The 24,888-nt window shown below is 39.5% G+C and overlaps 1 protein-coding gene across 2 annotated transcripts in view; it reads left to right on the top strand.

Moving 5' to 3' along the window:
- PATJ (PATJ crumbs cell polarity complex component) overlaps positions 1 to 24,888 on the top strand; it is a 367,631-nt gene that overhangs the window by 253,232 nt on the left and 89,511 nt on the right. For both annotated transcript variants that reach the window (XM_047870413.1, XM_047870411.1), the window contains exons 30-31: positions 4,939 to 5,011; positions 19,699 to 19,776. In XM_047870413.1, the coding sequence (XP_047726369.1) occupies positions 4,939 to 5,011; positions 19,699 to 19,776 (151 nt within the window). The remainder of the gene's footprint in view (positions 1 to 4,938; positions 5,012 to 19,698; positions 19,777 to 24,888) is intronic.

Here is a 24,888-nt window from a genome sequence, read left to right as displayed (position 1 = left end):
CCCATGAAACTGAGACCATGACCTGAGCCAAAACCAAGAGTCCAATGCTTAACTTAACCTACTGAGCCACCCAGGCATCCTCCAGCAATGATATTTCTAATCTCTGACTTCCTGTCTCTGACCTCCAAGCATTCTTTAGGATTCCTGTGAAATAACTACTAATTTAGGAGATCAGGGCATTGGAGCTCTGGGGAGTGACATCTCCAGATTTAAAGGGCCGGTATGATTGGGTCAGGCTCCACTTGATCATCTTTCTTTTTTTTTTTTTTTTTTTTTTTTTATCTTTCTTTGTATTCTAGTCAGCTGTGCTGTTTAATATTACTTAATCATGGAAGTGAAATTGATCCTATGCAGTATGTAAACCAGGCGGCAACAATCTTGGGAACCTTTTTAGAATTCTAACTAACACAACTGCCAATGAGTATATTTTTGTAACAAAATAGAATTGAAATCAGGATCTAGAATGTATATTTGTGATAAATATAAGTATATTCTACAAGAAACTGAATTGGGGGTGTTCCTAGAAACTGTTTGGAGAAGAACTAAATTGACAGTCCCTGTATAGTTAATTCCATTATTGTAATTGTCCATTTACTTATATAGCTATATTCCTTACTAATGGCTAATACCATCAAAGGCAGAAATGATGTTTTCTTCATCTTTGTACCCCTAGTATAAATATTTGTTAAATAAACTAAATGTATTCAAAACAAAAATCAGAGCTATATTATTGAGTTTACTCTAATTAGTAAATGCTAGCCAGCTTAAATTAAATGAGAATGCAGGGGGCGCCTGGGTGGCTCTGATGGTTAAGCATCAGACTCCTGGCTTCAGCTCAGTGCAGGATTTCATGATTCATGAGATTGCCCGCATCAGGCTCTATGCTGAGAACACAGAGCCTACTTGGGATTCTCTCTCTCCCTCTCTCTCTCTGCCCCATCCTATCCCTCTCCCCCACCCCGCCCCTCTCTCTCAAAATAAATAAACATTTAAAAAAATAAAGGAGAATGCATTGTAAGAATACAAGGATGTCTCGGGGGCTCTTAAGAAGGGCCTTTACATCTAAGACTGAAGAAATCAGGATGACTCCAGAGATGTCAGAAGCGATTTCTCAACCCCCTCTTTAGCCTTGAGCACTTCATTTGTTATTATCTAGCTACTACATTCCTGATCTCTGTGTCTGTCCTATATTTTGAGTCCCTGGGAAAGAATCTGATTGGCCCAAACTGAGACAGGTGTTTTCTCCCTCCATCCACTAAGGTTGAGGCAGGCTGTCATTGTTACACAATGTAGACATTGCTACTCTGGCCCATTCAGGGAATTACTGTGAGCTAGGCAGACACCCCAAGAAATGTCCCTTAATGTGGCAAGTACTGATAGCTGCCTGGCTAGAGGCAGTACACTATCATTAACTCATTGAAGCAGCTTGAAAAACACAGGGCATAGTTTTGATAGTTCTGTTTCCATGTCTTTTTCCTGCCTTGTTAAGATCACCTTTATTCAACAGACGTTTATAGTACCCCTATTCTGTCAGGTAGTACTCTGACAGTACTCTATACAGTACTACTCTGTAGTACTCTGAAAGGGGTACTCTGACAGTACCCCTACCTCCTACAAGCTGGAGGGATGCAAAAAGATAAGATCCCATCCCTGGGCTTCAAGGGGGAGAGAGGACAGCACAGGTAATTTTAATAGAGCATGAAAAATACAGTGATACAGACATACACATACAGGGCTCTGTACTCTGGAAAAGTATTCTCACTCTTACCCATGGTAGCACTCCATTATCTCTCTCAACAGCTGTTGACGATAATTATGAAAATACCAATAAGCAATTACAATTTCTGATTGTGTCTTGTATGGGGTGCCTGGGCCTAAGAAACTTACATTAATTATATTGGAAAGGAAAGGTAAATTATGAAGCAAATAGATTTTATTCCTTGTGAGAATCACAGGAGAGGAAGGGCCAAAGGGTCCCCAGAAGTCATTCAAGCTGACTGCTTGTTTGAAGTGTGAATGCCTTCTGTCCTTTGGCTTCCCTCTTCCTACTCATTTCTCTTGAAAATTGTCAGGTCTTTGCTTACTTGACGTAGAGGTGTGTGACCACTCCCTGGTAAGTGGATTATAAAGGATTATTAACTATAACTTTTTAAAGCACTTTTTTCTCTCCATTGAGAGTAATTGTAGTGTTCTATTTTGTGAAGTTTAAAAAAATTAATATAGAATTTAAAGGCCATTAAAGTCATACTCATTTGGAGAAAATCATTAAATTATGAAGGGATAACTTGGCTGATTTGAAGTAACTTGGTCCAGGTAATCATGACTTCTCAATAAGAATTTATGTGCAGCCATATTTTTAATGCCGGTAACCTTTGAAAGAATTATGAAAAGCCATCTGCTTAATTACTGCCAAATGTACTCTGCCCCGTGAGTTCTGAGTCTGGAGCAGACGTGTCCTGTTGGCTTTCAGCTCTAAGCTAGAGCTGAGTTCTATTGTGTTATTCAGTGGAGGAAAATGAATGTGAAAGGGAATTACCACTTTGAAATGCTGTTACTTATCCAGAGGTAACTGATTGCTTCTTCTGTGTATGAGCAAACTGCTGAGGAATGGATTGTACTCCCTGAAAAACAATAGCCATCTCTTAATGTAATAGTGCATGCTCAAGGCATCTGTGATGCGGTCAGAAAAACTAGATGCATTCTTCATATGCTGTGTCACTTTATGGTTCTAGTTTTTCTCCCTCTTGCTTTGGTTTGACTCATATGCTAGATAATCCAAGAACCTTAGAAGGTTAGAATAAGGAATGGTACCTAGACTTCATCTCTTTATTTATATATACTCTGCCTATTTCCACATAAAATTTACATCAGCCTAGGCTTCTTGCAGTTCGGTTCACTTAACAACTCTGTTAAGTACAGACTGTTTGCCAGGCACTGTTTGCCCTAGTTAATGTAAGAGAGAGTAGGAAGGACATGGTTCCTGTCCTCGGAGTGCTTACCATCTAGAAGCACATGTTTATGCAGATCAGTTAGGTAAATTATGAAAGACAATAACTACAATTATTGTATAGGGTGCCATATGCATATAGTGGAGGTCCTAGAAGGCTTATTTGAGGAAATGATGTTTATGGTCAGCTAGGAAAAAGAAGTAAGAATATAAATCAGACGAAGGATTTGGGCAATGGCTGAGCAGAGCGGAAGAGAATAGGGCTAGCTAGTACCCTGAGGTGGATGGAGCTTGGCTCAGCTGAGAAATGGGAAGAAAGCTCATGTAACTAGACTAGAGCCAAGGGAACCAGGAGAAGAGAGAACAAGCCAGAGATGGAGGCTGAGACAGATTGCTCAAGGCCTTACAGCCTCCCTAACAATTGTGGACTTGATCCTAAGTATAATAAGCCATAGGGGTATTTTAAGCAGGGGATAGAAATATAACCAGATTTATGTATTAGAACCATAATAACGCTGCTGGGTGAAGAATAGACTGGAGAAATAGGTTGCTCTTACCGTTAACTCTGATAAGAAATGATAATAGTGGAAAGACTCAAGATACATTTTGAAGGTAGAATTAACAAGGCTTCTTGATTGGATATACAGCTGAGGGGTTAGAGGTTTCAAGAATGACTCCCCAGTTCCTGGTTGAACAGTGGGGCAGACCTTGTTAATATTTACTCAAGTGAGGAGGATTGATCATGGAACCCTCTGGCGACTAGTGGGATAAAGAGATCTATTTTATTTGAGATGTTTGTAAGACATCCAGTGGAAATATAAAGTAGGAGTTAGATATGCAGATATTAAGCTCAGAAAAAGACCTGGGCTAACCATATGAATTTGGAAGACATCAATATAGAGATAGTCTTTTAACATAAGGGAATAATTCACTTAATTGAGGTTATTGAACTCACACTGGAGGAGAAGGATGGGTGGATTAGAAATTTAATAAAGACAATTCAGGTAAATGCAGTGATATGATTAAAGCACCAAAGCAGGAATGGCATGGACCAATGTATTTTTCCTATTGGTGAGAAGTAAAAAATACATTGGGTTTGGATTTTGAATGCCATACCAAGTCAGGTAGTGGCTATCCTGGATATACTGGTCATATGGCGAGAGATCCGTGAACAGTCTTAGAGCTTTACGTACCAGGAAGAAGCGTTTTTGTGATCTTCCTTGGCTTATGTTGTGAAATCTAAAGTCAAACTTCACATAAATCTTGAGATAATTATTACTGGTTATGCATCATGAATGAATAGTAAAGGTTAAATCTCCCATGAAATCACCGCCTATCATTTGCTGGTAATGTCATGGAAATGGGCCCAAATAATCAGAACTGGTATTCTAGGAGTTGTTCTGTACCTGTGTACCTGGTGATGAAGTTTTAGCTCCCACCTTCTCTGCTCCCATTAGGATGAGGAGGAGTGGGATTGACCCATATTTGTCTGGATCTCTGCTCTCCCCATCCATCACTCCTCCTCACAGTGCCCACCCATGCAGGGCCTGTCATACACATCCCATCGACCTTCATTTGGCATAACAAAGTTAGAAGCCAAATGAGGGAGCCGGGAACCTTTCCAGTTCAAAGAACAAAATGGTCTGGATATTAATGGGCCTAGAGGTTACACACGGCCATTCAAAAAACTTACACTCGACAGTTCTGAAAGAGTTGATGTCTTTCCAAAATGATCCTGACTTAGTAAGCAGGATCTAGCTAACCCCTAACATCATCATTTTCTGTCACTAATAATCACATCTTACTGTCCCTGGGGTAATACATCCCTTTTTGTGCTTAATAGGTTTGCATGCTTAAAACCAGTATACATCTGTACATATTTTTTATTCTAAGGTGCTGTGTATGCATTTTCAACAGAGGAAATGGTGGTATCTTGAGCCAGAAACTTAGCATTTGGTGTGTGCTGATTCTGCCTATTTTCACATCCACAGAAATGAAGATGCAGTCAATCAGATGGCCGTTGCTCCGTTTCCATTACCATCAAGTTACCCATCTTCTGTTGAGGTAAAATGGCTCCTAATGAGCTTGCCGTGACTTAGATGGATCTGTCATGATTATTTTTTCCAATTCTAGCATTTTTGATTGTCAGTACCTGATATTCAAAATTCATGGAATGTGCTAAATAGGAAATTTCCCTAATTAGAAAGTATTTGAGGTATGATTATAAAGTAATATCAAAGACATTAGAACTTAACATGTAAGTATTGCTTTCCTCAAAGTTCCTTCAAGTTTCTTCCAGATCTATAATTTGTCCTAACAGAGCATTTCAAAATTTATTGGAAAAATGATTTTTTTTGAGTTTTTATTTAAATTCCAGCTAGTTAGGGGCGCCTGGGTGGCTCAATCGGTTAAGCATCCGACTTCGGCTCAGGTCACGATCTCACGGTCCGTGAGTTCGAGCCCCGCGTCGGGCTCTGGGCTGATGGCTCAGAGCCTGGAGCCTGCTTCCGATTCTGTCTCCCCTCTCTCTGCCCCTCCCCCGTTCATGCTCTGTCTCTCTCTGTCTCAAAAATAAATAAACGTTAAAAAAAAAATTTTTTTTTAATAAATTCCAGCTAGTTAACCTACAGTGTAGTGTTAGTGTCACGTGTACAAGTTAGTGATTCAACACTTCCGTACCACACCAGCCACTCATCACAACAAGTGCCCTCCTTAATCCCCATCACCTGTCCTCCATCCTCACACCACCTCCCCTCTGGTAGCTGTCAGTACCCCTTTCTTTATGTTTTTGAAATACTTTAATACCTATGATCAGAAGTATCTTTGGGGCGCCTGGGTGGCGCAGTTGGTTAAGCGTCCGACTTCAGCCAGGTCACGATCTCGCGGTCCGTGGGTTCGAGCCCCGCGTCCGGCTCTGGGCTGATGGCTCAGAGCCTGGAACCTGTTTCCGATTCTGTGTCTCCCTCTCTCTCTGCCCCTCGCCCGTTCATGCTCTGTCTCTCTCTGTCCCAAAAATAAATAAACGTTGAAAAAAAAAATTTAAAAGAAGTATCTTTAAAAAACTAATCTGTTAATGGAGAAATTACTAGTACAAGATTGCCATCACATTGATCTGCTGATCTGCTTCTAGAAGTAGACAGATAGATGTACATTAGATAGCTAACTAGCTATATAATCAAGTGTCTCCTCAGCTGAGGGAACATTACATTCTCTTTACATTTTTTTTATTTTTTAATTCCAAAAAGAAAAAAAAATACTTATTGTAACTAGTCAAACCATACAGAGTTACTAGAAGAAAAAGTTAATTTTCCTTTCCCTACCTCCCCAAGGAAGTTAATATTTACTGTTTAGTATCTTTCCATATTTTCTCCTTTTCTTCTACCACAAAAATAAACAGCTATATGTGAGTAGTGTCTCTTTTAGTTAAAACCTGATTGTACAGTACACATTCTTTTCATTCAGCCAGCATTTGAGGAGTGCATATTATGCATCAAATGGTCTTGGGTGTTAGAGACATAGGTGTGAATAAAACAGAAGGCTCCTTGCTGTGGTTCAGCTTACATTCTAATAAGGAAATTAATGAATAAATACACCAAGAGAATTATCAACAGTGGTCTGTGACTTGGAGAGAATTAAAATAAGGAAAGTAGCTTGTGATCCAAAGTAACACTTTGGTTAGTGTCAGGGTAGTCCTCTTGGACAGGGGAAATGTAAATGAGGTCAACATGATAAGAAGGAGCCAAACACAAAGATAAAGGGGGAGAGCTTTCTTTGCAGAGGGAACAGAAATAACTCTCAAGTGAGAATGAGCTGGAGCATTTGAGGGATATGGCTGGAGGCGTATTGGGAGCCTGGAGACTGGTATGGGGCAAGAGCTTTGTGAGTCAGAGTGAGAAGTTTGGGTTTTATCCTATGTGCGCTGGAAGCCACTGCAGGGTTTGTGATGGGGGAATGAAACGACTTGATGTACAGTCCACGGGGTAGAGAATGGACTACGGGAAAGTAAAAGTAATACGCCAAAAGACATCAGACACCGTGAGACCTGATTGCAGTTAGATGCAGATGGTGGCTTGGTATTGGAGGCAAAGAAAAGTGAGTGGATTTTTGGAGTTTTAGATGGTGAATCAGACTTGATTGATTAAATGTGGAAGCTGAGGAGAACCAGAGACTCATGCACAAACCTAGATTTTTGGCTTGAGCAAGAAGGTGGGTGGTGGTGCCTTTTATTAGTCTCTTGAAGAATAGCTGCTCTTCAGCAGAGAAGTGGAAATTAAGAGGTTGATTTTAGATAGGTTACATCTGAAATGCATAGTATACATGCTTCTGGTATAGATTCTATTCATTAAAAAATTATTTTTTTGCTTAATATCATGGCCGTATTTTGGTATACTCTATTATTTCCAACTGACAGATGTCCAGATGATTTTCCAAGGGTTGGCCAGTAAAAGGATACCAAAATAAACATTGTGAGTGTGTATGTGTGAGAGAGAGAATTATTAGGTAACGGTACCTTTATTTCTATAGCATAGATTTCCCCCAGTGTACATTTGCTGAGTCATAAGCTGTATATGTTCAAAATCTTTACTTATATTGACCAGTTTCTATCATAAAAGATTGTATTGATAGGTATTGACTCTTACCAATTGCCATGTAGCCAAAGCTTGCCAGCAATGGGTATTTTCACTCTTAGACCTAAGGCAGTTAGCATGTTGGTAGAAAGGAAGGACCCCAGAGCCATACTCTTCAGTTCAAATCCTAGTGTAACTATTCTAGACACCTGGCCTTGGATAGTTAGAGCACCTCTTCTGTCCTCCCTTTATTTCTGTGTAGGGAGGTAACAATAGTTTCGCCTCATAGGATTGTTAGGATTAAATAAGACATATATATCTTGTGCCTGACACACAATAGCTACTCAATAAATGCTAGTACTTAATTCCTAATGTTTTCATCTTTACAGAACGCCATATAAATCTTTTGGAGGGAGTGGGGGGAATAAGGGGAATCATATTTTAGAATAATTTTTTTTTTCTAGAGTATTGTTAGTTATGAATGTTCCCATCAAAATATCCCCTTGAGGGCACCTGGTGAGTGGCTCAGTCAGTTAAGCATCTGATTCCTGATTTCGGCTCAGGTCATCTCACAGTCGGTGAGATCAAGCCCTGCATGGGACACAGAGCCCACTTGGGATTTTCTCTCTCCCTCTCTCTCTCTTCCCCCTTCCCTGCTCGTGTTCTCTCCCTCTCTCTTTCTTTCTCTTCTTCTCTCTCTCTCCCTCCCTCCCTCCCAAAATAAATAAATAAACTTTTAAAAAATCGCTTTGGAACTGAATTTTAAGGGGATGATTGAATCTTGAGTCTACTGTGTCAAACACTGTCTTAAAGGCCTTCAAAATGTGATCTCCTATCCCACTTACATCCAGTCCTCTGAGAGACAGCATTATTATTTCTACATTACAGAAGAAGAGGGTGGGGTCTGGAGAGGCTAAATACTATATCCAAATGCCCAGAGGGAGGTATGTTATTCAACATCAGCTTCCTCATCTGTACCTGGAGGTATTACTACCAAACATTCATAGACTTGTAAAGAGCTAAGGAAGTTATATATATATATATATATATATATATATATATATATATATATATATATATAATACACATCCCCCACCACACACACAGCATTTAGTACAGCTCATGGTGCAGAGTAAATGCTCAATTAATGTGAACTGTTTATTCAAATATTTTAAGTATATTTAACTCAATTTTTAAGTATATTGTACAAATTAGCTATGCTTTTCATTTTCTTAACTATGCTAACCACAGAAATGGCTCTAATCATTTAGTCACCAGTAAAAAATACATTTTATCATATTATAATTGAATATATGAATTGAATTATAAAGAGGGGTTTTTTTTAGTTTTTCTGTAGACTGTTGGCCTCCAAAAACTGCCACCAAATGGTGAGTGATAGCCCTGCTCCGGGTGGCCAGTAAAGTCTAGAGGTGTCTCTGCTCTCCTGCCTACTTCCTTACCCCTTCCCTCTCGATTTTGTGACCCTGTCACTATGCATTTTCCCCTCCTCAGCTGTTTTTAGTAAGTACTCAAGCATGACTCATGTGACATATCGCTGAAAGCGCTCGCTCATTTAAATCATCACCAAACAGGGGCGCCTGGGTGGCTCAGTCGGTTAAGCGTCCGACTTCGGCTCAGGTCACGATCTCACGGTCCGTGGGTTCGAGCCCCGCGTCGGGCTCTGTGCTGACAGCTCAGAGCCTGGAGCCTGTTTCAGATTCTGTGTCTCCCTCTCTTTCTGCCCCTCCCCTGTTCATGCTCTGTCTCTCTCTGTCTCAAAAATAAATAAACGTTAAAAAAATGTTTTAAATCATCACCAAACAGATGAAATATAACCTTATCATTAGTAAGTTGGACCTGATAACAGTTAGCATAGTGAACAGCACTATTATTATACACTAATGGGATCTTATATTCATTCCTTTAGTGAGCAAATATTTATTCAGCCCTTATTGTGTGTCAGATACTGTTTTAGACACCAAGGATATAGCAGAGAACAAAATCCCTTCATGCAGTTGTGTGCCGGCATAGTGAACAAGAGTGCTAAAAGAACATTGGACAAGAAGTCTGAAGATGTGGGTTCTTGTGGATTCTTTAACAAGACGGCCTTGTTAAACTAGTTTCTCAGAGTCTTGTTTTTTCTGTAAAAGCCACACTCATAACCTTCCTCATCTGTGTCAGCAGGTAGTTATGAGAATCAAGCACTAAATGTAGGTAAAACTACTTGATAATCCATGCAGCTCTATACATATATATATAAGGGACTATTAGCATTTCTGCTGCTATACTCTTGGTAATTGTAATACTGGGGCAGCTGTATGGTACAGTGATTAAGAACATAAGCTTGGAATTCAGACACATCCGAGTCCTAATCTTTGTTCTGTCATTTACTAGCAGAGTGAACTTGAGCCAGTTAAACACTATAAACTTCCATTTCCTCACATTTAAAGGGGGGATTGATAATAATAATTAATTCTATGGATTTGTTGGAAGAAATGAATGTTTATAAAATACTTAGCATTATTCTTGGCAAACAGTAAGAACTCATTACAGTTGTGATTCTACTTCTATTGTTACAGCCCTAAAGCAAAAGTCCCAGCTTCGAGCATCTTCCATTTTCAACAGGTGCATACAACGCAGGGTTTATTTTCTTACTATATTACTGTATTTGTCCTCTTGGTCAGAATTCTTTTATAACTCTTGCCTAGCAGATCTTTGTTTCAGAGTCTTGTTTCAAAGTTGGAATTAAGGCTTTGTATTTACCTCCCCAACTTCTGCTAATGAGCCTTCCTTTCTCATTAATGCATAGTAAAGCACTAGACCCTCTCCATGTATCTGTTCATGCCACCCACCCACCCCCCACCCCCACACACACACATATCTTGGTCTCTCCAACACTTATGTCTTTATTCCTATTGTTTCTTCCATCTGGGTTGACTCTCCATTTCCTCCTTATTAATTCACAACCAATAATTTCTTGAAGGATTGCTTTTTGAAAGACTCCTTCAGGGGCACCTGGGTGGCTCAGTTGATCTCTTGATCTCAGTTCAGGTCTTGATCTCAGGGTTGTGAGTCCAAGTCCCATGTTGGGATTCTGGCATGAAGCCTACTTAAAACACACACACACACACACACACACACACACACACACACACAGAAAACAGAACTTCAAGTTTTCTATTATTCAAAATGAATAAAATAATGCATAGCACCTGGAATATAATAAGTGTTGAAATGTGAGATATTATGACTAACTTCATCTCACGTCATTCCCTTCAGTAATCTTAACTCCCTTCATAGTTAAGTAATATTCATAGTTCATTTAAAAAGTAAAAATTGTCCTTTATGTGATGTTACCTGGGCCTTATAGAAAAGAGAGACCCATTTCTAAATGAGTTTCTCAATGAGGATTTTTTTCTCAACTAGGATTTTATTGCTTATAGTTCTCTCACCAGCTCAACATTTTAAGAATGTAGGACTGTATGCACCACACTAAATTATAAACTTCTGGCAGGCTGGCCTACTATCTTCTTGACCACTTTATTCTCATATCCTAGCATATGGCACTTGCTTAATATTTGTTGAGTAACTTGGGGCACCTGGGTGACTCAGTCAGTTGAGTGTCCAACTTCGGCTCAGTTCATTATCTCACAGTTGGGGAGTTCGAGCCCCACATCCAGCTCTGTGCTGATAGCTTAGAGCCTGGAGCCTGCTTCAGATTCTGTGTCTCCCTCTCTGTCTCTCTGCACCTCCCCTGCTCATGCTCTTTCTCTCAAAAGTAAATAAACATTAAAAAAAAATTTTAGTATTTGTTGAATAAGTGAATGGGGTGATTAAGGCTTTTTTTTTTTTAATGTTTAGCGTGTGAGTGGAGGAGGGGCAGAGAAAGAGAGAGACATAGAATCTGAAGCAGGCTCCAGACTCTGAGCTGTCAGCACAGAGCCCAGTGTGGGGCCCGAACTCCCCAACTGTGAGATAATGAACTGAGCCGAAGTTGGACACTTAACAGACTGAGCCACCCAGGCACCCGGGGTGAACCATATTTAGGCTTTTCTACTGTACCCTTGATGCTTCATTTCAGTGTTGGATACTTCTTATTGATTTAATTTATTCTGCTACTACTTATCATATATCCACTTTGTAGATCATGCACAAAGTGTCTTAACCTCAAAGAACTTCTAGTCTTATAAGGAAAATAACACATGTATATTACTAAAACAAGGTGTCCTAAAAGATAAAGCTTTAAGACGAGTTCAGAGAAGATGAATATTATTTCCTGGTAAGCTATTTCTGATGAGTAGATTGGATTTTAAAATATGAATATGGTTAGATAAGAATGTGGAAATAGTATAAACAAAAACATGGAAATAAGAAAAATAAGGGTTTGGAATGGGGAGAAGAGTAATGGTATGTGAAAGGAAGTACTAGAAGATGGGGTTTGAAAAGTAAATCAAGATCAAATGAGAGGCTTGAATTTAAATCTCAGAAGGTTTGGGGGCACCTGGGTTGCTCAGTGGGTTAAGCGTCCAACTTCAGCTCAGGTCATGATCCCGCAGTTCATGCGTTCAAGCCCTGTGTCAGGCTCTGTGCTGACAGCTCAGATCCTGGAGACTGCTTTGAGTTCTGTGTCTCCCTCTCTCTGCCCCTCCCCCCACTTGCACTCTGTCTCTCCCACCCCCTCTCAAAAAAATAAATAAATAAACTTAAAAAAATAAATAAATCTCAGAAGGTTTGATTTTCATGTATTAGGTACTCAGAGCTGTTGAAGGCATTTTGAACAGTGAAATAGTCCGATCAGGGCTCTACTTCAGGTAGGTTAGTCTAATAGCATGTCAAGGATATCTCAGAGAGGGAAACCCAATTAGGAAGTCACTGTTGTGGTCTTGGAAGAGGTGCTCAAGGCTCAAGTATACTTGGGTTGTAAGATATTACAGTCCTCGACAAGGCAGGCTGAATCTTTTAGAATATCTTTATAGAAGCAAGAGCTTTAATTTTTTTCTTTCTCAGAAGTTGTGCTTTTTTGAATACTAAGTGAGATGAGCAGGCCTCATAAAGAATGGACAGGTTGATTACCCAGGGAGTGCTATTAGCATAATTCCTATTTTATCTTTAATTGTGGACTACCTTACTGGAATTCTGAGTAGCCTAGAAAATATGCTTACGATGGGGGTAGAAGAAAGAAATTCAATTTGTCACATCTAGTCAACATGACTTTGCAGAAAGAAATATTTGTGAATTTAGGCTGGCAATGAGACAAATAAATCATCCTGTGGTTTTTTTGGAAGAGAGCACTGAGTTTGGGAAATGTGGGCATGATAAAATTTAAACCAATATAAGCTTTATTTTTAAAAAACTTTCAATTGTTTAAAGGAGGTATAGTTGCTGTTTTGTTTTTTTAATTTGCTTAGTAAAATCTTAAAAGGGAGCACCTACATGACTCAGTTAAACATCCAGCTTCAGCTCAGGTTATGATCTTATGGTTCATGAGTTGAAGCCCCACGTCGGGCTTTGCACTGACAGTTCAGAGTCTGGAGCCTGCTTCAGATTCTATGTCTCCCTCTTTTCTGCCTACCCCTGCTCACACTCTGCTTCTCTCTCAAAAAAATAAACATTAAAAAAATAATAATAATAATGAAAATAGCTTTATTTTTATATATTAATAAACTGTTTTGTCATGGTAAATGAAGAAGTAAGGGAACAACACTATGGAGCATTTAATGAATCAGAAGTGTGGTTTTGGGGCATCTGGATGGCTCAGTCGGTTAGGCATCCGACTTCCATTCAGGTCATGATCTCACAGTCCGTGAGTTCAAGCCCCACGTAGGGCTCTGCACTGACAGCTCAGAGCCTGGAGCTTGCTTCAGATTCTGTCTCCCTTTCTCTCTGCCCCTCCCCAACTCTCTGTCTCTCCGTCTCTCTCTTTCTCTCAAAAATAAGATAAAAACATTAAAATTTTTTTTAAATCAGAAGTGTGGTTTTTCTGACAAATATATGACTTTACTCATGTAGAATTTAAGATATAAAACAAATGAACATAAGGAAAGGGAAGCAAAAATAATATAAAAACAGGGAAGGGGACAAACAAAAGGGATTCTTAAATATAGAGAATAAACTGAGGGTTGCTGGAAGGGCTAAATGGGCAAGGGACATTAAGGAAGACGCTTATTGGGATGAGCGCTGGGTGTTATACATAGGGGATGAATTACTGGATTCTATTCCTGAAATCATTACTGCACTATATGCTAACTAACTTGGATGTAAATTTAAAAATAAATAAATAAATACATTTAATTAAAAAATTTTTAACTAAAAAATTAAATTGGAAATTAAATTGGAATTAAATTTCCAATTAAATTGGAAAAAGCGCAGTTTTTCCAATCTACAGTAACATCCTTAACTACTTTATTGATAACCTCTCAAATAAAAACATAAATTCCTTCTCTCATAATGTCATTATCTGGTTGGGGAAAACTATAGTGGTGGGTATGAAAAAAATTAAGTAGTATAAAAATAAAAACTATCACCACTTTATGTAGATTTTGGAGGACCCCAGGGAAGGAGTTTAGGGAGTTTAGAACTTCCTGAAGGTTTGGAAGGAACGTCTGAGAATTGAACAGCATTTCTCATCAGCCTATTTATTTATTTAGGTAAAATCTGTGGCAAACATACAATCATGAGCCTTACTTTTTCTTTTCATTCATCTTTTTTAAAAAATTGTTTTTGAGAGAGAGAGATGGAGCACAAGTGGGGGAGGGGCAGAGAGAGAAGGAGACACAGAATCCAAAGCAGGCTGCAGGCTCCTAGCTGTCAGCACAGAGCCCAATGCGGGGCTTGAACCCACAAACCGTGAGATCATGACCTGAGCCGAAGTTGGACACTCAACCGACTGGGCCACCCAGGCGCCCCTCTTTTCATTCATCTTTAAAACATAATTCACCACAGAATCTACTACCTGTGATCTTCATGGGAAAAGGTCATTCTCTTTGAGCAGCCTTGGCCGCCCAGACAACTTTGGACAGGTGGTTTGAGGATCAGCAAGAAAGGAAGGAAGGGAACACCCGTTATCCAAATTAGCTGAATCATCTTGGGTGTCACTGGGCCACCATCCACCAGCCAGATGGTCTTCAAACCACCGTGATACAATTGGACTTTGGAAGTCATGCTTGCTGACCTATTTTCCTCTTCCCATCTCTGACTGATTCCTCATTTCTAAGCTCCTGGTCAGCGGGGTATTTTAAAGGTTGCCTAACACATGTGAACCATTCTGTTTTCAGAACAGAACCTACATTGTTTTGTTCTGTGCCTCATTGAAGGATGAAAACTCTTCTATAAACATGAACTCTCCTAGGAAAGTACATGCTTTATTGTTAACCTCTCTCAATTCCAACTTCCTTTTTTTACCTGACTCCTCTCCATCTAGATTTTTATTTCAAATCCTCCTCTATAGAACCATCTCAAGCTAAACCAGTAACTAAAAACAGAGGAAAAGCTTTAGAAGGGGTTCATGGTAGAGTTAAAAAGAGCATTGACTTTGAAATGAGACAGACCTAGGTTGAATAAAAAGAAGGCTCAAAAGAAATGAACGAGGCACAGATGTTAGATTCAAGAATGTTTCAGTCTCATCAGGAAGATCAATTCCATATATATGTAATTAGGATACAAATTAAGTGACATAGGAAATTCAGGAAAAATGTTAAGTGAGGTTAGAAGAAAAAGAGCTGTCTTCCAGATAAGAAGAAGAAAGGATTTATGGAATAAGTGACATTTGAGACATGGCTCTGTGTGATAATTCTGTACGTGTAGATGTAAAGGGTATTCTTTTTTGTTTTTATTCAAATCTTTTTTTAGAATGTGCAAGAGAGAGAGCGTGTGCAAGTGTGTGCACACGAGCAGGGAGGCGGGGTTGGCAGAGAGAGAGAAAGAGAATATCCCAAGCACGCTCCACACTCAGCATGGAGCCCAACATGGGGCTTGATCACATGACCCTGGGATTGTAGTCTGAGCTGATATCAAGACTTGAACACCCAACTGACTGAGCCACCCAGGCACCCCCAAATCTTAAAGGATGTGTAGACCATTTGCAACTGAGACTTCCTTGCCCATGTTTTCTTACATTTTCAAAGTTGAAGCATCAAACAACTGATTTCTCCCCAACTTTAGTATTCATTTGATAAAGACCAAGAAAATTCCACTTCTATACTCATATTGCCAAGAAATGTAAGATTCCTCTGACTTATTTAAACATTAGTTGCTTTCCCCAAGAAGATACATGCATAAATAAAAGAATGGCATCAGCTGACCACCATTTTGATGACAACCTCCTTTCATTTGGGATCAGAGGAGGTGGCTATTTGCAGAGTTACTAGAAGAATAACTTCTAGTGTTTAGCGTGTTTTGTTCTACAATTTAGTGTGCTGCAGTTGCGAACACTAAGTATTTGGGGCATTAACGGGTTTCCATAGATTAAGTACTAGTTTTTGAAAGTCTAATTCATTTCTTCTGAATTTTTCTGTCTCTAGAACTTACTGTTTAAAATGCTGAAAATCTCGGGGCGCCTGGGTGGCTCAGTCGGTTGAGCATCCAACTTTGGCTCAGGTCATGATCTCGCGGTCCGTGGGTTCGAGCCCCGCGTCGGGCTCTGTGCTGACAGCTCAGAGCCTGGAGCCTGCTTCTGATTGATTCTGTGTCTCCCTCTCTCTCTGCCCCTCCCCTGCTCATGCTCTGTCTCTTACTGTCTCAAAAAAAAAAAAAAAAAAACTGAAAATCTCTATATTCTCAAGCTTTGTTTCTTAACTTGGGCATGTTTATTTTACATAGTGATTTCTTGGTTACCCAAAATTCACTGAGAAGAGTATATTCTACCTAATGAAATTTTCTGGTTAACAAATGCTAAAACACTTTTGAAAAATTAATGGTCTAATAACAACGATTTCTTTTTTTAAGATTGTGAATCCTGTTTTCCATAAGATTAGTTATCAACACTCGGTGCTGGGGCACCTGGATGGCTCACTTGATTAGCGTCCAACTCTTGGTTTCTGCTCAGGTCATGATCTCATGGTTCATGAGTTCGAGATCTGCATTGGGCTCTATGCTAACAGCTCAGAGCCTGAAGCCTGCTTCGGATTCTGTGTCTCCCTCTCTCTATGCCCCTCTGCTGCTCGCTCTCTCTCTCTCTCTTTCAAAATAAATAAGTAAACTTAAAAGTTTTTTTAAAAACACTGACAAGGGGGGCTCCTGGGTGGCTCAGGTGGTTAAGCGTCCGACTTCGGCTCAGGTCACGATCTCATGGTTGGTGAGTTCAAGTCCCACATTGGGCTCTGTGCTGATGGCTCAGAGCCTGGAGCCTGCTTCAGATTCTGTGTCTCCCCCTCTCTCTGCTCCTCCCCTGCTCCTGCTATGTCTCTCTCTGTCTCTCAAAAATAAATAAATGTTAAAAAAAAATTTTTTTTAATAAATAAATAAAACACTGACAAGGAATAAAGAGAAACAAGAGCATCGTTTACTTAAGTCCTAGAGCATAGTTAATAATAGCAGGACCTTTGATATCAGTCTTCCCTAGCTTTGAATCTTGAGTTCACCTCTCAGTAGTTAGGCATTCATTAGCAAGCTAACTTAAAATGCATCATTTCCCCATCCATGAATGAGAATAACCTTGGTACATATCCATATAGGGTTCTTACGAAGACTACACGAAACATGGTTGATAACAAATCTGTGTCAACAAAAAGCTGGAAACAAAAATAAACTGCACTCAGTGTTATGCTAATAGATATTTTGCTTGTTAATGTATTAATTTTCAAGGCAAATTGGGGTTGTGATGGGGTAGTATTTTAATCTGGTACTTTTATCTGTTTAAATGTTTAAATCTGTTTAAAAAAACATATACTCAAGGGCACCTGGGTGGCTCAGTTGGTTGAGTGCCCAACTCTTGGTTTCAACTCAAGTCATGATCTCATGGTTCCTGAAATCAAGCCCCATGCACAGAGCCTGCTTAGGATTCTATCTCTCCTTTCTGCCTCTCCCCTACTCCTATCTCTCTCTCAAAATAAATAACTAAACTAAATAAATAGGTAAATAAAAGAACTCTTTGGTCCCACATTTAAAAAAATAAAATAATAAAAACCAGGGTGCCTGGGTGGGTTAGTCTTTAAGTATCTGACTCCAGCTCAGGTCATAATCTCATGGTTCATGAGTTCAAGTCCCATATCAGGTGAGCTCAATCAATCCCCAGTTCAGGTGAGTATGAGCCCTGCTTTGGGTGAGCCCCACTTCTCTCTCTCTCTCTCTCTCTCTCTCTCTCTCTCTCTCTCTCTCTCTCTCTCTCTCTGCCCCTGGCTCACTTGCACCCTCTCTCTCTCTCAAAAAATAAAAAAATGAAATAAAATAAAAACAAGTACTCAGGCTTAGAAAAAACCTTGCTGAAAGTCAGAATTCTAAATGGCAAAGTTGCGATTTGAACCCAGATCCAACCAATTTAACATCATGCTGCTTTCTTAGATTTTTTTCTTTTAGATAGTTCTCAAAGCTCTCCTTTATTTTTTAAGCTTACGATAATATGTGCCAATTCTTCTATAACAGTATAGAAATAACTAATGTAAAAATTCCCCAATCTTTAATCTTATCCCCTAGAAGTAAGCAATTTAAATAATTTGTCCAATATGCCTACAAATATTTTCCTGTATGCATATCTCTACATATCTGTATATTTTGTATGTTTTTTTCTGAAAAGAATATTCTATATTCTTTCAATGGCATGTAAAAATTCCTCTTTCTCTACATCATTATCAATACTGAATGTTCTCTTTCTATTGTCCATTTGATAGATGAAAGAATGCTATATCTTTGCTTTAAAAACTATTTTCCCTACAAACGATCCAACAAAATTTGTAGTAATCCCAAGAAAGTAGTGTTCTAATATAAAAATCCAAATAATGTAAGTATAGATACTCCATTTATCATCCTTATTCTCCCCTATGTACCCTCAGAAAGTAACCTCTGGTTCATTAACTATAACATTTAATATGTTATAATTCAATTGAGGAGATACTGGATGTGTTTTGCAATTTTAATGGGGCTTATTCTTACAGGATGTCTCATTTATATTAAATCAATATTTTTAGAATTCTGCAGAAAATAATCATCAAGTAAACAAGTGCTCCATTCATTGGTTCAACCAGGATTTGTCCAGTGTTTTCCAGGTACCAGGCACAGTGATAGGTACTTGAGTTTCAGAAATAAACAAAATAAATACAGTCTTTTATCTCAGGTAATTTAATCTTGTTCAGAAGATAAACAAGCATCTCGGGCAGTTTGGGCTGGAGGGAACAGATTAGCTAACTGGCTGAAACAATAAGTAAATATATTGGCACTCCTGTGAAGGCTGCTAAGAGTAAGGCTGTACTTCAGGTCAGGTGACACAGTGGCTCACTTCTGCCATTGGAGTCCACTCTTTCCCTCTCTACCTGTGCTTTGTCACAGTGTCGGCTTCATTTCAAGGCTGGCTTCCTTGTGGTTGTGGGATGGTTGCCCATGGCAATTTGAGCTCCATGCTTTCTTGTTAATTTGGGAGGTAGAGGAGACTTCTTCTGTTTCTTTTATTATTTATTTAAAATTTTTTAATGTTTTATTTTTGAGAGAGAGAGCGTGCGAGCAGGGGAGAGGCAGAGAGAGAGACACAGAACTTGAAGCAGGCTCCAGGCTCCACGCTATAGCACAGAGCCCAACCTGTGGCCTGAACCCACAAACTGTGAGATCATGACCTGAGCCAAAGTCGTATGCTTAACCCCCCTGAGCCACCCAGACTTCCCTCTTATGTTTCTTTTAAGACCAAGGAAGAACTTTTCCAGAAGTCTCTTTGTGTCTCATTGAGCAGAATTGGATCACATACCTATTCCTGACAAAGTCATTGGCTAAAGGAGTGGGATTTAACAATAAGACCATCAGGCCCAACCTTGGAACAAAAAATAGAGATCAGCTTTTTTTAAGGCATATCTGTAAGCAGCAGGAACAGATCCCTGGGGGAGCGGGGGTGGCATTCTAGAGGAAAGGAAGAAAATAGAAATGGCCTCTAGAGAGGAAACAGTATCTACAATAATAAAACAACCAACTGTGATTGAGTATATAGTTCTGGGCAGTGTGAGTGAAGATTAACATCTTTATTATTTTGTTCTTACTGTCCTATAGGATCAGAGTGGTACTGAACCTATTAGCAGTGAGGAAGATGGCATGAAACAATCGCCTGAAAATGAAAGCTCCAAACTGGTGAGAATCCTGGGTGATTTTCCATCCGATGTTCTTTTTCAAGATGTGTTATTTATATTTTGTGCCACTGTGAAAAGGATCAACTTGTGTTGTGCTTGTTTCTCTAGGACTCTTGATCTCTGAGGTAGTGGAAGCTTTTCCGTATGGAGTGACCCATCCATTCCAAAGAATAACATATTCTGTTTTCTTCACACTTGAATTATGCTGTCTGGGACTAAAGAAGCAACTTCTCTTTTAATCCTGTTTAATATTGGGTTTCTTTCAGGCTAGAGCTATATTCAGTTAGTCCTAAAGGCACAGAAAAAGATGTTAAGTGTATTCCATTGATTCATAGTAAATCATAGGTAAACTCGCCCAGGGGGTGGAGAATAGAAGAAAGTCAGTTTTATTTTTAAGTTTGTTTATTATTATTATTATTTATTTATTTAAAAAAATTTTTTTGAGTAATCTCTATATCCAGCATAGGGCTTGAACTCACGACCCCGATATCAAGATTCGTGTGCTCTTCTGACTGAGCCAGTCAGGCACCCTGAAGAGAGTCAGTTTTAGAGAACCCTCCCTCCTTACATATTTTAATGCTTGATATTTTATTTCATATTTATTGAATTTTTACTGGGTCCCAGGTTCTATACTGTATGCTACATTCATTTCCTCAGTCTTATGGTGCAGGTGGCTATAGCTTTCTTTTACCCACAAACAGACCGAGGGCTAATGATGTTCACTAACTTGCAAGAGCCCACTCACTAGAATACGGTAGACCTGGAGATTTGCCCCCATTTGGTCTGACTCCCATGCTTTCGTTCATAATCCATCTTTTTGTTTTGTAGCCTTGTACTTGCAAGGTTAGACTACAAGTTCTAGAAAGAAATGTGGGCTTTTTTCTCTCTGTTTCAAAATGTCTTACAAATCTCTAAGAATTATCACTTAGGAGGGTCACCCTGATTTTATGGCAGCACAGAGTTGTTCATTTTACTTCAGGGAGTTTGAGAAATCGTTTATCTTCTTTCAACTTTTAGAAAATATATATTGGGACTGTCTTAGATTCTGTGTCCTAGAAAAGAAACTGATTCAGGCTGAAGGGAAAGGACATTTCAGCAAAAGTGGAAATGACAGTGGGCTACTCCTGGACCAGTTGTAAATGGGACCTGAGGACCCTGGCATCAAGAACACTAGGACTAATGGATTATGACCATTGTTCTTGAGCAAGATGTTTCAAGGTTACACTGTTTCCTTTATGAAAGATAAACAGCATATTTGTACAGAAGGGGAATGAGTAACATCAACAAATTTTGAACTCATTTAAAAATATTCATTTAAGGGGCACCTGGGTGGTGCAGTCAGTCGAGCGTCTGACTTCAGCCAGGTCACGATCTCGCGGTCCGTGAGTTCGAGCCCCGCGTCGGGCTCTGGGCTGATGGCTCAGAGCCTGGAGCCTGCTTCCTATTCTGTGTCTCCCTCTCTCTCTGCCCCTCCCCCGTTCATGCTCTGTCTCTCTCTGTTCCAAAAATAAATAAACGTTGAAAAAAATTAAAAAAAAATTTCATTTAAAAAGTATTCATTTAAAAATACTATTGGGGCACCTGGGTGGCCCAGTCAGTTAAGCTTCCAACTCTTGGTTTTGGCTCAGGTTATGATCTCAAGGTTTGTGAGTTCGAGCCCCGCATTGGGCTCCATGCTGAGAGTGCGGAGCCTGTTTGGGATTCTGTCTCTCTCTCCGTCCCTCCACCTCCTGTGCATGTGTGCATGTGTGAGCATGCTCTCTCTCTCTCTCTCTCAAAATAAGTAAATAAACTTTAAAAAAATACAAATAAAAATACTGTTACCTTGGTTTTGGGGGGCACTGTATCTCCACAGATAGGTTAAGGAAAAGTATTGTGAAGCAACAGGGTTTTGTTAGTAGAGGCCACCAACTTCATCCACAGAGGAAATGGTAAAAATGATGAAAACACTTTATCTGCTTGCTAGAAAAGTCTGTTAGTCCAATGAGGGTCACTTGTATGCTATAGGCAAAAGCCATCCATTATCCACTCGCTGTTCCCAAGAAAGCAATGCCAGTGATAGGGCTCCAAGTGCCAAGACAATTGAAGGGACCCCCCCCCTCAGGCAGAGGACTTAAAGGACTAAGGGTAATTTTTAAATATTTTTTTATACTGCATTTCACCAAGATAGAAGTCTTCCCCATATCCACTGACTGCTGTCTCTTTCTTTTTCCCTCCCCTCTCCTCCTCACCTCCCTCCTCTCTTTTTAGTATTTTATAATTCTGTTTCCGATAGAATCTATGCATGGTCTAGTTCAGAGAGGAAAGATAGCCTACATTTAAACAACTTTTATAGCATAAGTATAGATGGCGTACCATAAAACATTAGTTAATAAGAATGTGGTCTTGGACATGTTACTTGACCTCACCAAGCCCCAGTTTTTTCACCTGAAGGAGAGTAGTAATCAGGATATTATGAGGAAACACAAGGGCTATAAGGAATAAATCATGTAATAGAGTATAAGGCAAATAGTTGGTGTTTAGCAAGTTCATTCCTTAAGTCAACAAATATTTGTTGAATGCCACTATGTTCCAGGCACTAGAAATACAACAGTGAATAAAATGTACAAAAATTCTTGTTTTCTTGTGGACTCTTTTCAGAATGAGTAGGGGAAGGAGAATAGATAAGAAATTAGCAAAATATTAGATTTGGTCATAAGAAATAGCCGTTTCTGTAGGTAAGAATTTCATATGGTGCAACTTAGTCTCATTATAAAGTATTAAGAACTATTAATCATCACTAGTCATCATGACAATTTCTATTATAAGATTGATACAAGCTCCTCTGGGTTGCTACACCATCCTAGGACTATTGCCCAGTGCATCTGGTCAGAGGACAGCATATCATCTGTATGGGTCTTAACTCTTCTCACCCCTGTTTATGTCAAGACAGTGGGAAACAGTAAGCCCTAACCCTCCAAAAGTTGCTTGCTTCCTAAAGCAGCACATATGTCTCATCAGACACTATGCTGACCCCTGCAGGAGTGATCAGGAGAAACACACAAGCCTTGCTCTTCAGCAGTTGACCCTCTAGAATCAGTGAGGATAAAAGAATTTGCATCTAGAAAACCATACATGCAAAGTAGGTTAAATAACAAGAAAACACTATGTTGCATGTGTTCAAAAATGGAAGGAAAACCATCTCATTCAGGGATTAGAGAAGGTTTCTTAGAATGTGACCTTTAAGGTAAACCTCTGAAGACGAGAATGCAGTTGAACGGTGAGGTTGGCATAAATAGAAAGTTTACCAGCTAAATCAGTGTGGATTATGGAATAGTGAGTAAGGGTTGGGTTTTTGTAGAGCAACGGTGGCCGATACAATTTGAACAGTAGAATCACAGAACTGAAGGAACTGTATGCTGTGAATTATAGATGAATTTATTCATCCTTATGTGCTCAGTGTTCAATCAGTGTCTCAGTAGCTGCCTATATTCATGTAGACACAAGGTGCTACCTATGAGAAACTGTACTTCAGAGAGCTATTAAATTATTTCTTTAAGATTACCTGTTTTCAGAGCTAAGACCAAGCCATGGGTCAACACATTCCAGTACTGTTTCCACTGTTCAGTTATGGTTGGCTTTGGTCCATATCTCAGTGGTCCCCAGACTTACAGCCAAGGAGTTTATAATAACTTCAGTAGGTATTGGCTTTCTCTAAAATATTTTTAAAGGGAGAATAACTTGTTTTTAGACAACTGATCAGATGATGGTTTGTGAAACAGATTCCACTTGTGAGAGACTGGAGGCAGGAAAGTGTCTGGAATCTATTTCAGAAGTCTAGGTGAGAGCCTGTTAAGACTGTTTTTTAAGCCCTTTGAAAGGAACTTTTCAAAAGCTATCTGCATAGAGCTTTGTGATTTGCAAATCAAAGTGTCATCTATTATCTCATTTGCTTAATTTTTTAATATCTGAATTTTTTTCTAAAATGATATTTAGTTTGTTCATGGTCTTATTCAATTTTATTCCCAAAATAAGCCTATGTAAAAAAAAAAAAAAAGTCGGGCAGGAGTTATTTACCCCAGACTTACAGATGAGACTGTTATCTGCTTAGTGAAAGATCACAGAACTGAAAATTGGAAGAGCTAGGGCTCATCCTGAAGGTTCCTTGGCCCCCTGGCATTGGACATAGAGGGTCATGAATCCCTAAAGTGATTATTTTAATCTTTTGGATATCAACCTATGTTTTTTATCATGTTGAGAATATCTGTGTTAATATATTATACTCTTTTGAGGCCATATAACTAAATTATCAAGAGTACAAACACTGGAACTAGGCTACTGGGATTCAAGTCTTGATTCTACCATTTATGAGCAATATAACATTAGGACTTAGCCTTTCTGTGCCTCAGTTTCTGCATCTATAAAATGGGAGAAAGAAACCACAGTTGTGAGAATTGAGGAGGTACCAGCTATAAGGTGCTATGCAGAACCATGCCAGAGTATGCTGGGATCTCTGCAGCGGTGACTTGTTGTCAATGATGATGCTGTTATTTATTTTTAATTTTTTTAATGTTTATTTTTTTAAATATGAAATTTATTGTCGGATTGGTTTCCATACAACACCCAGTGCTCATCCCAACAGGTACCCTCCTCAATATCCCTCGCCCACCCTCCCCTCCCTGCCACCCCCCCATCAACCCTCAGTTTGTTCTCAGTTTTTAAGAGTCTCTTATGTTTTGGCTCCCTCCCAATGTTTAGTTATTTTTTGAGAGCGAGACAGAGCGTGAGGGGCAGAGAAAGAGGGAGACACAGAATCCAAAGCAGGCTCCAGGCTCTGAGCTGTCAGCACAGAGCCCGTCACGGGGCTCGAACTCACAAGCCGTAAGATCGTGACCTGAGACGAAATTGGATGCTCAACCAACTGAGCCACCCAGGCGTGCCCCATTGCTGTTATTCTGATTAAAACATTTTGGGGCGCCTGGGTAGGTCAGTCGGTTGAACGTCCAACTTCCACTCAGGTGATGATCTCGCAGTTCATGAGTTCAAGCCCCGCGTCCGGCTCTGTGCTGACAGCTCAGAGCCTGGAGCCTGCTTTGGATTCTGTGTTTCCCTGTCTCTCTGCCCCTCCCCCGTT

Source organism: Prionailurus viverrinus, chromosome C1, assembly GCF_022837055.1.
Source record: "Prionailurus viverrinus isolate Anna chromosome C1, UM_Priviv_1.0, whole genome shotgun sequence".
Classification (NCBI taxonomy): Eukaryota; Metazoa; Chordata; class Mammalia; order Carnivora; family Felidae; genus Prionailurus; species Prionailurus viverrinus.
Note: the sequence above shows the minus strand (reverse complement) of the source record. Positions and strands in the feature narration are given on the sequence as shown.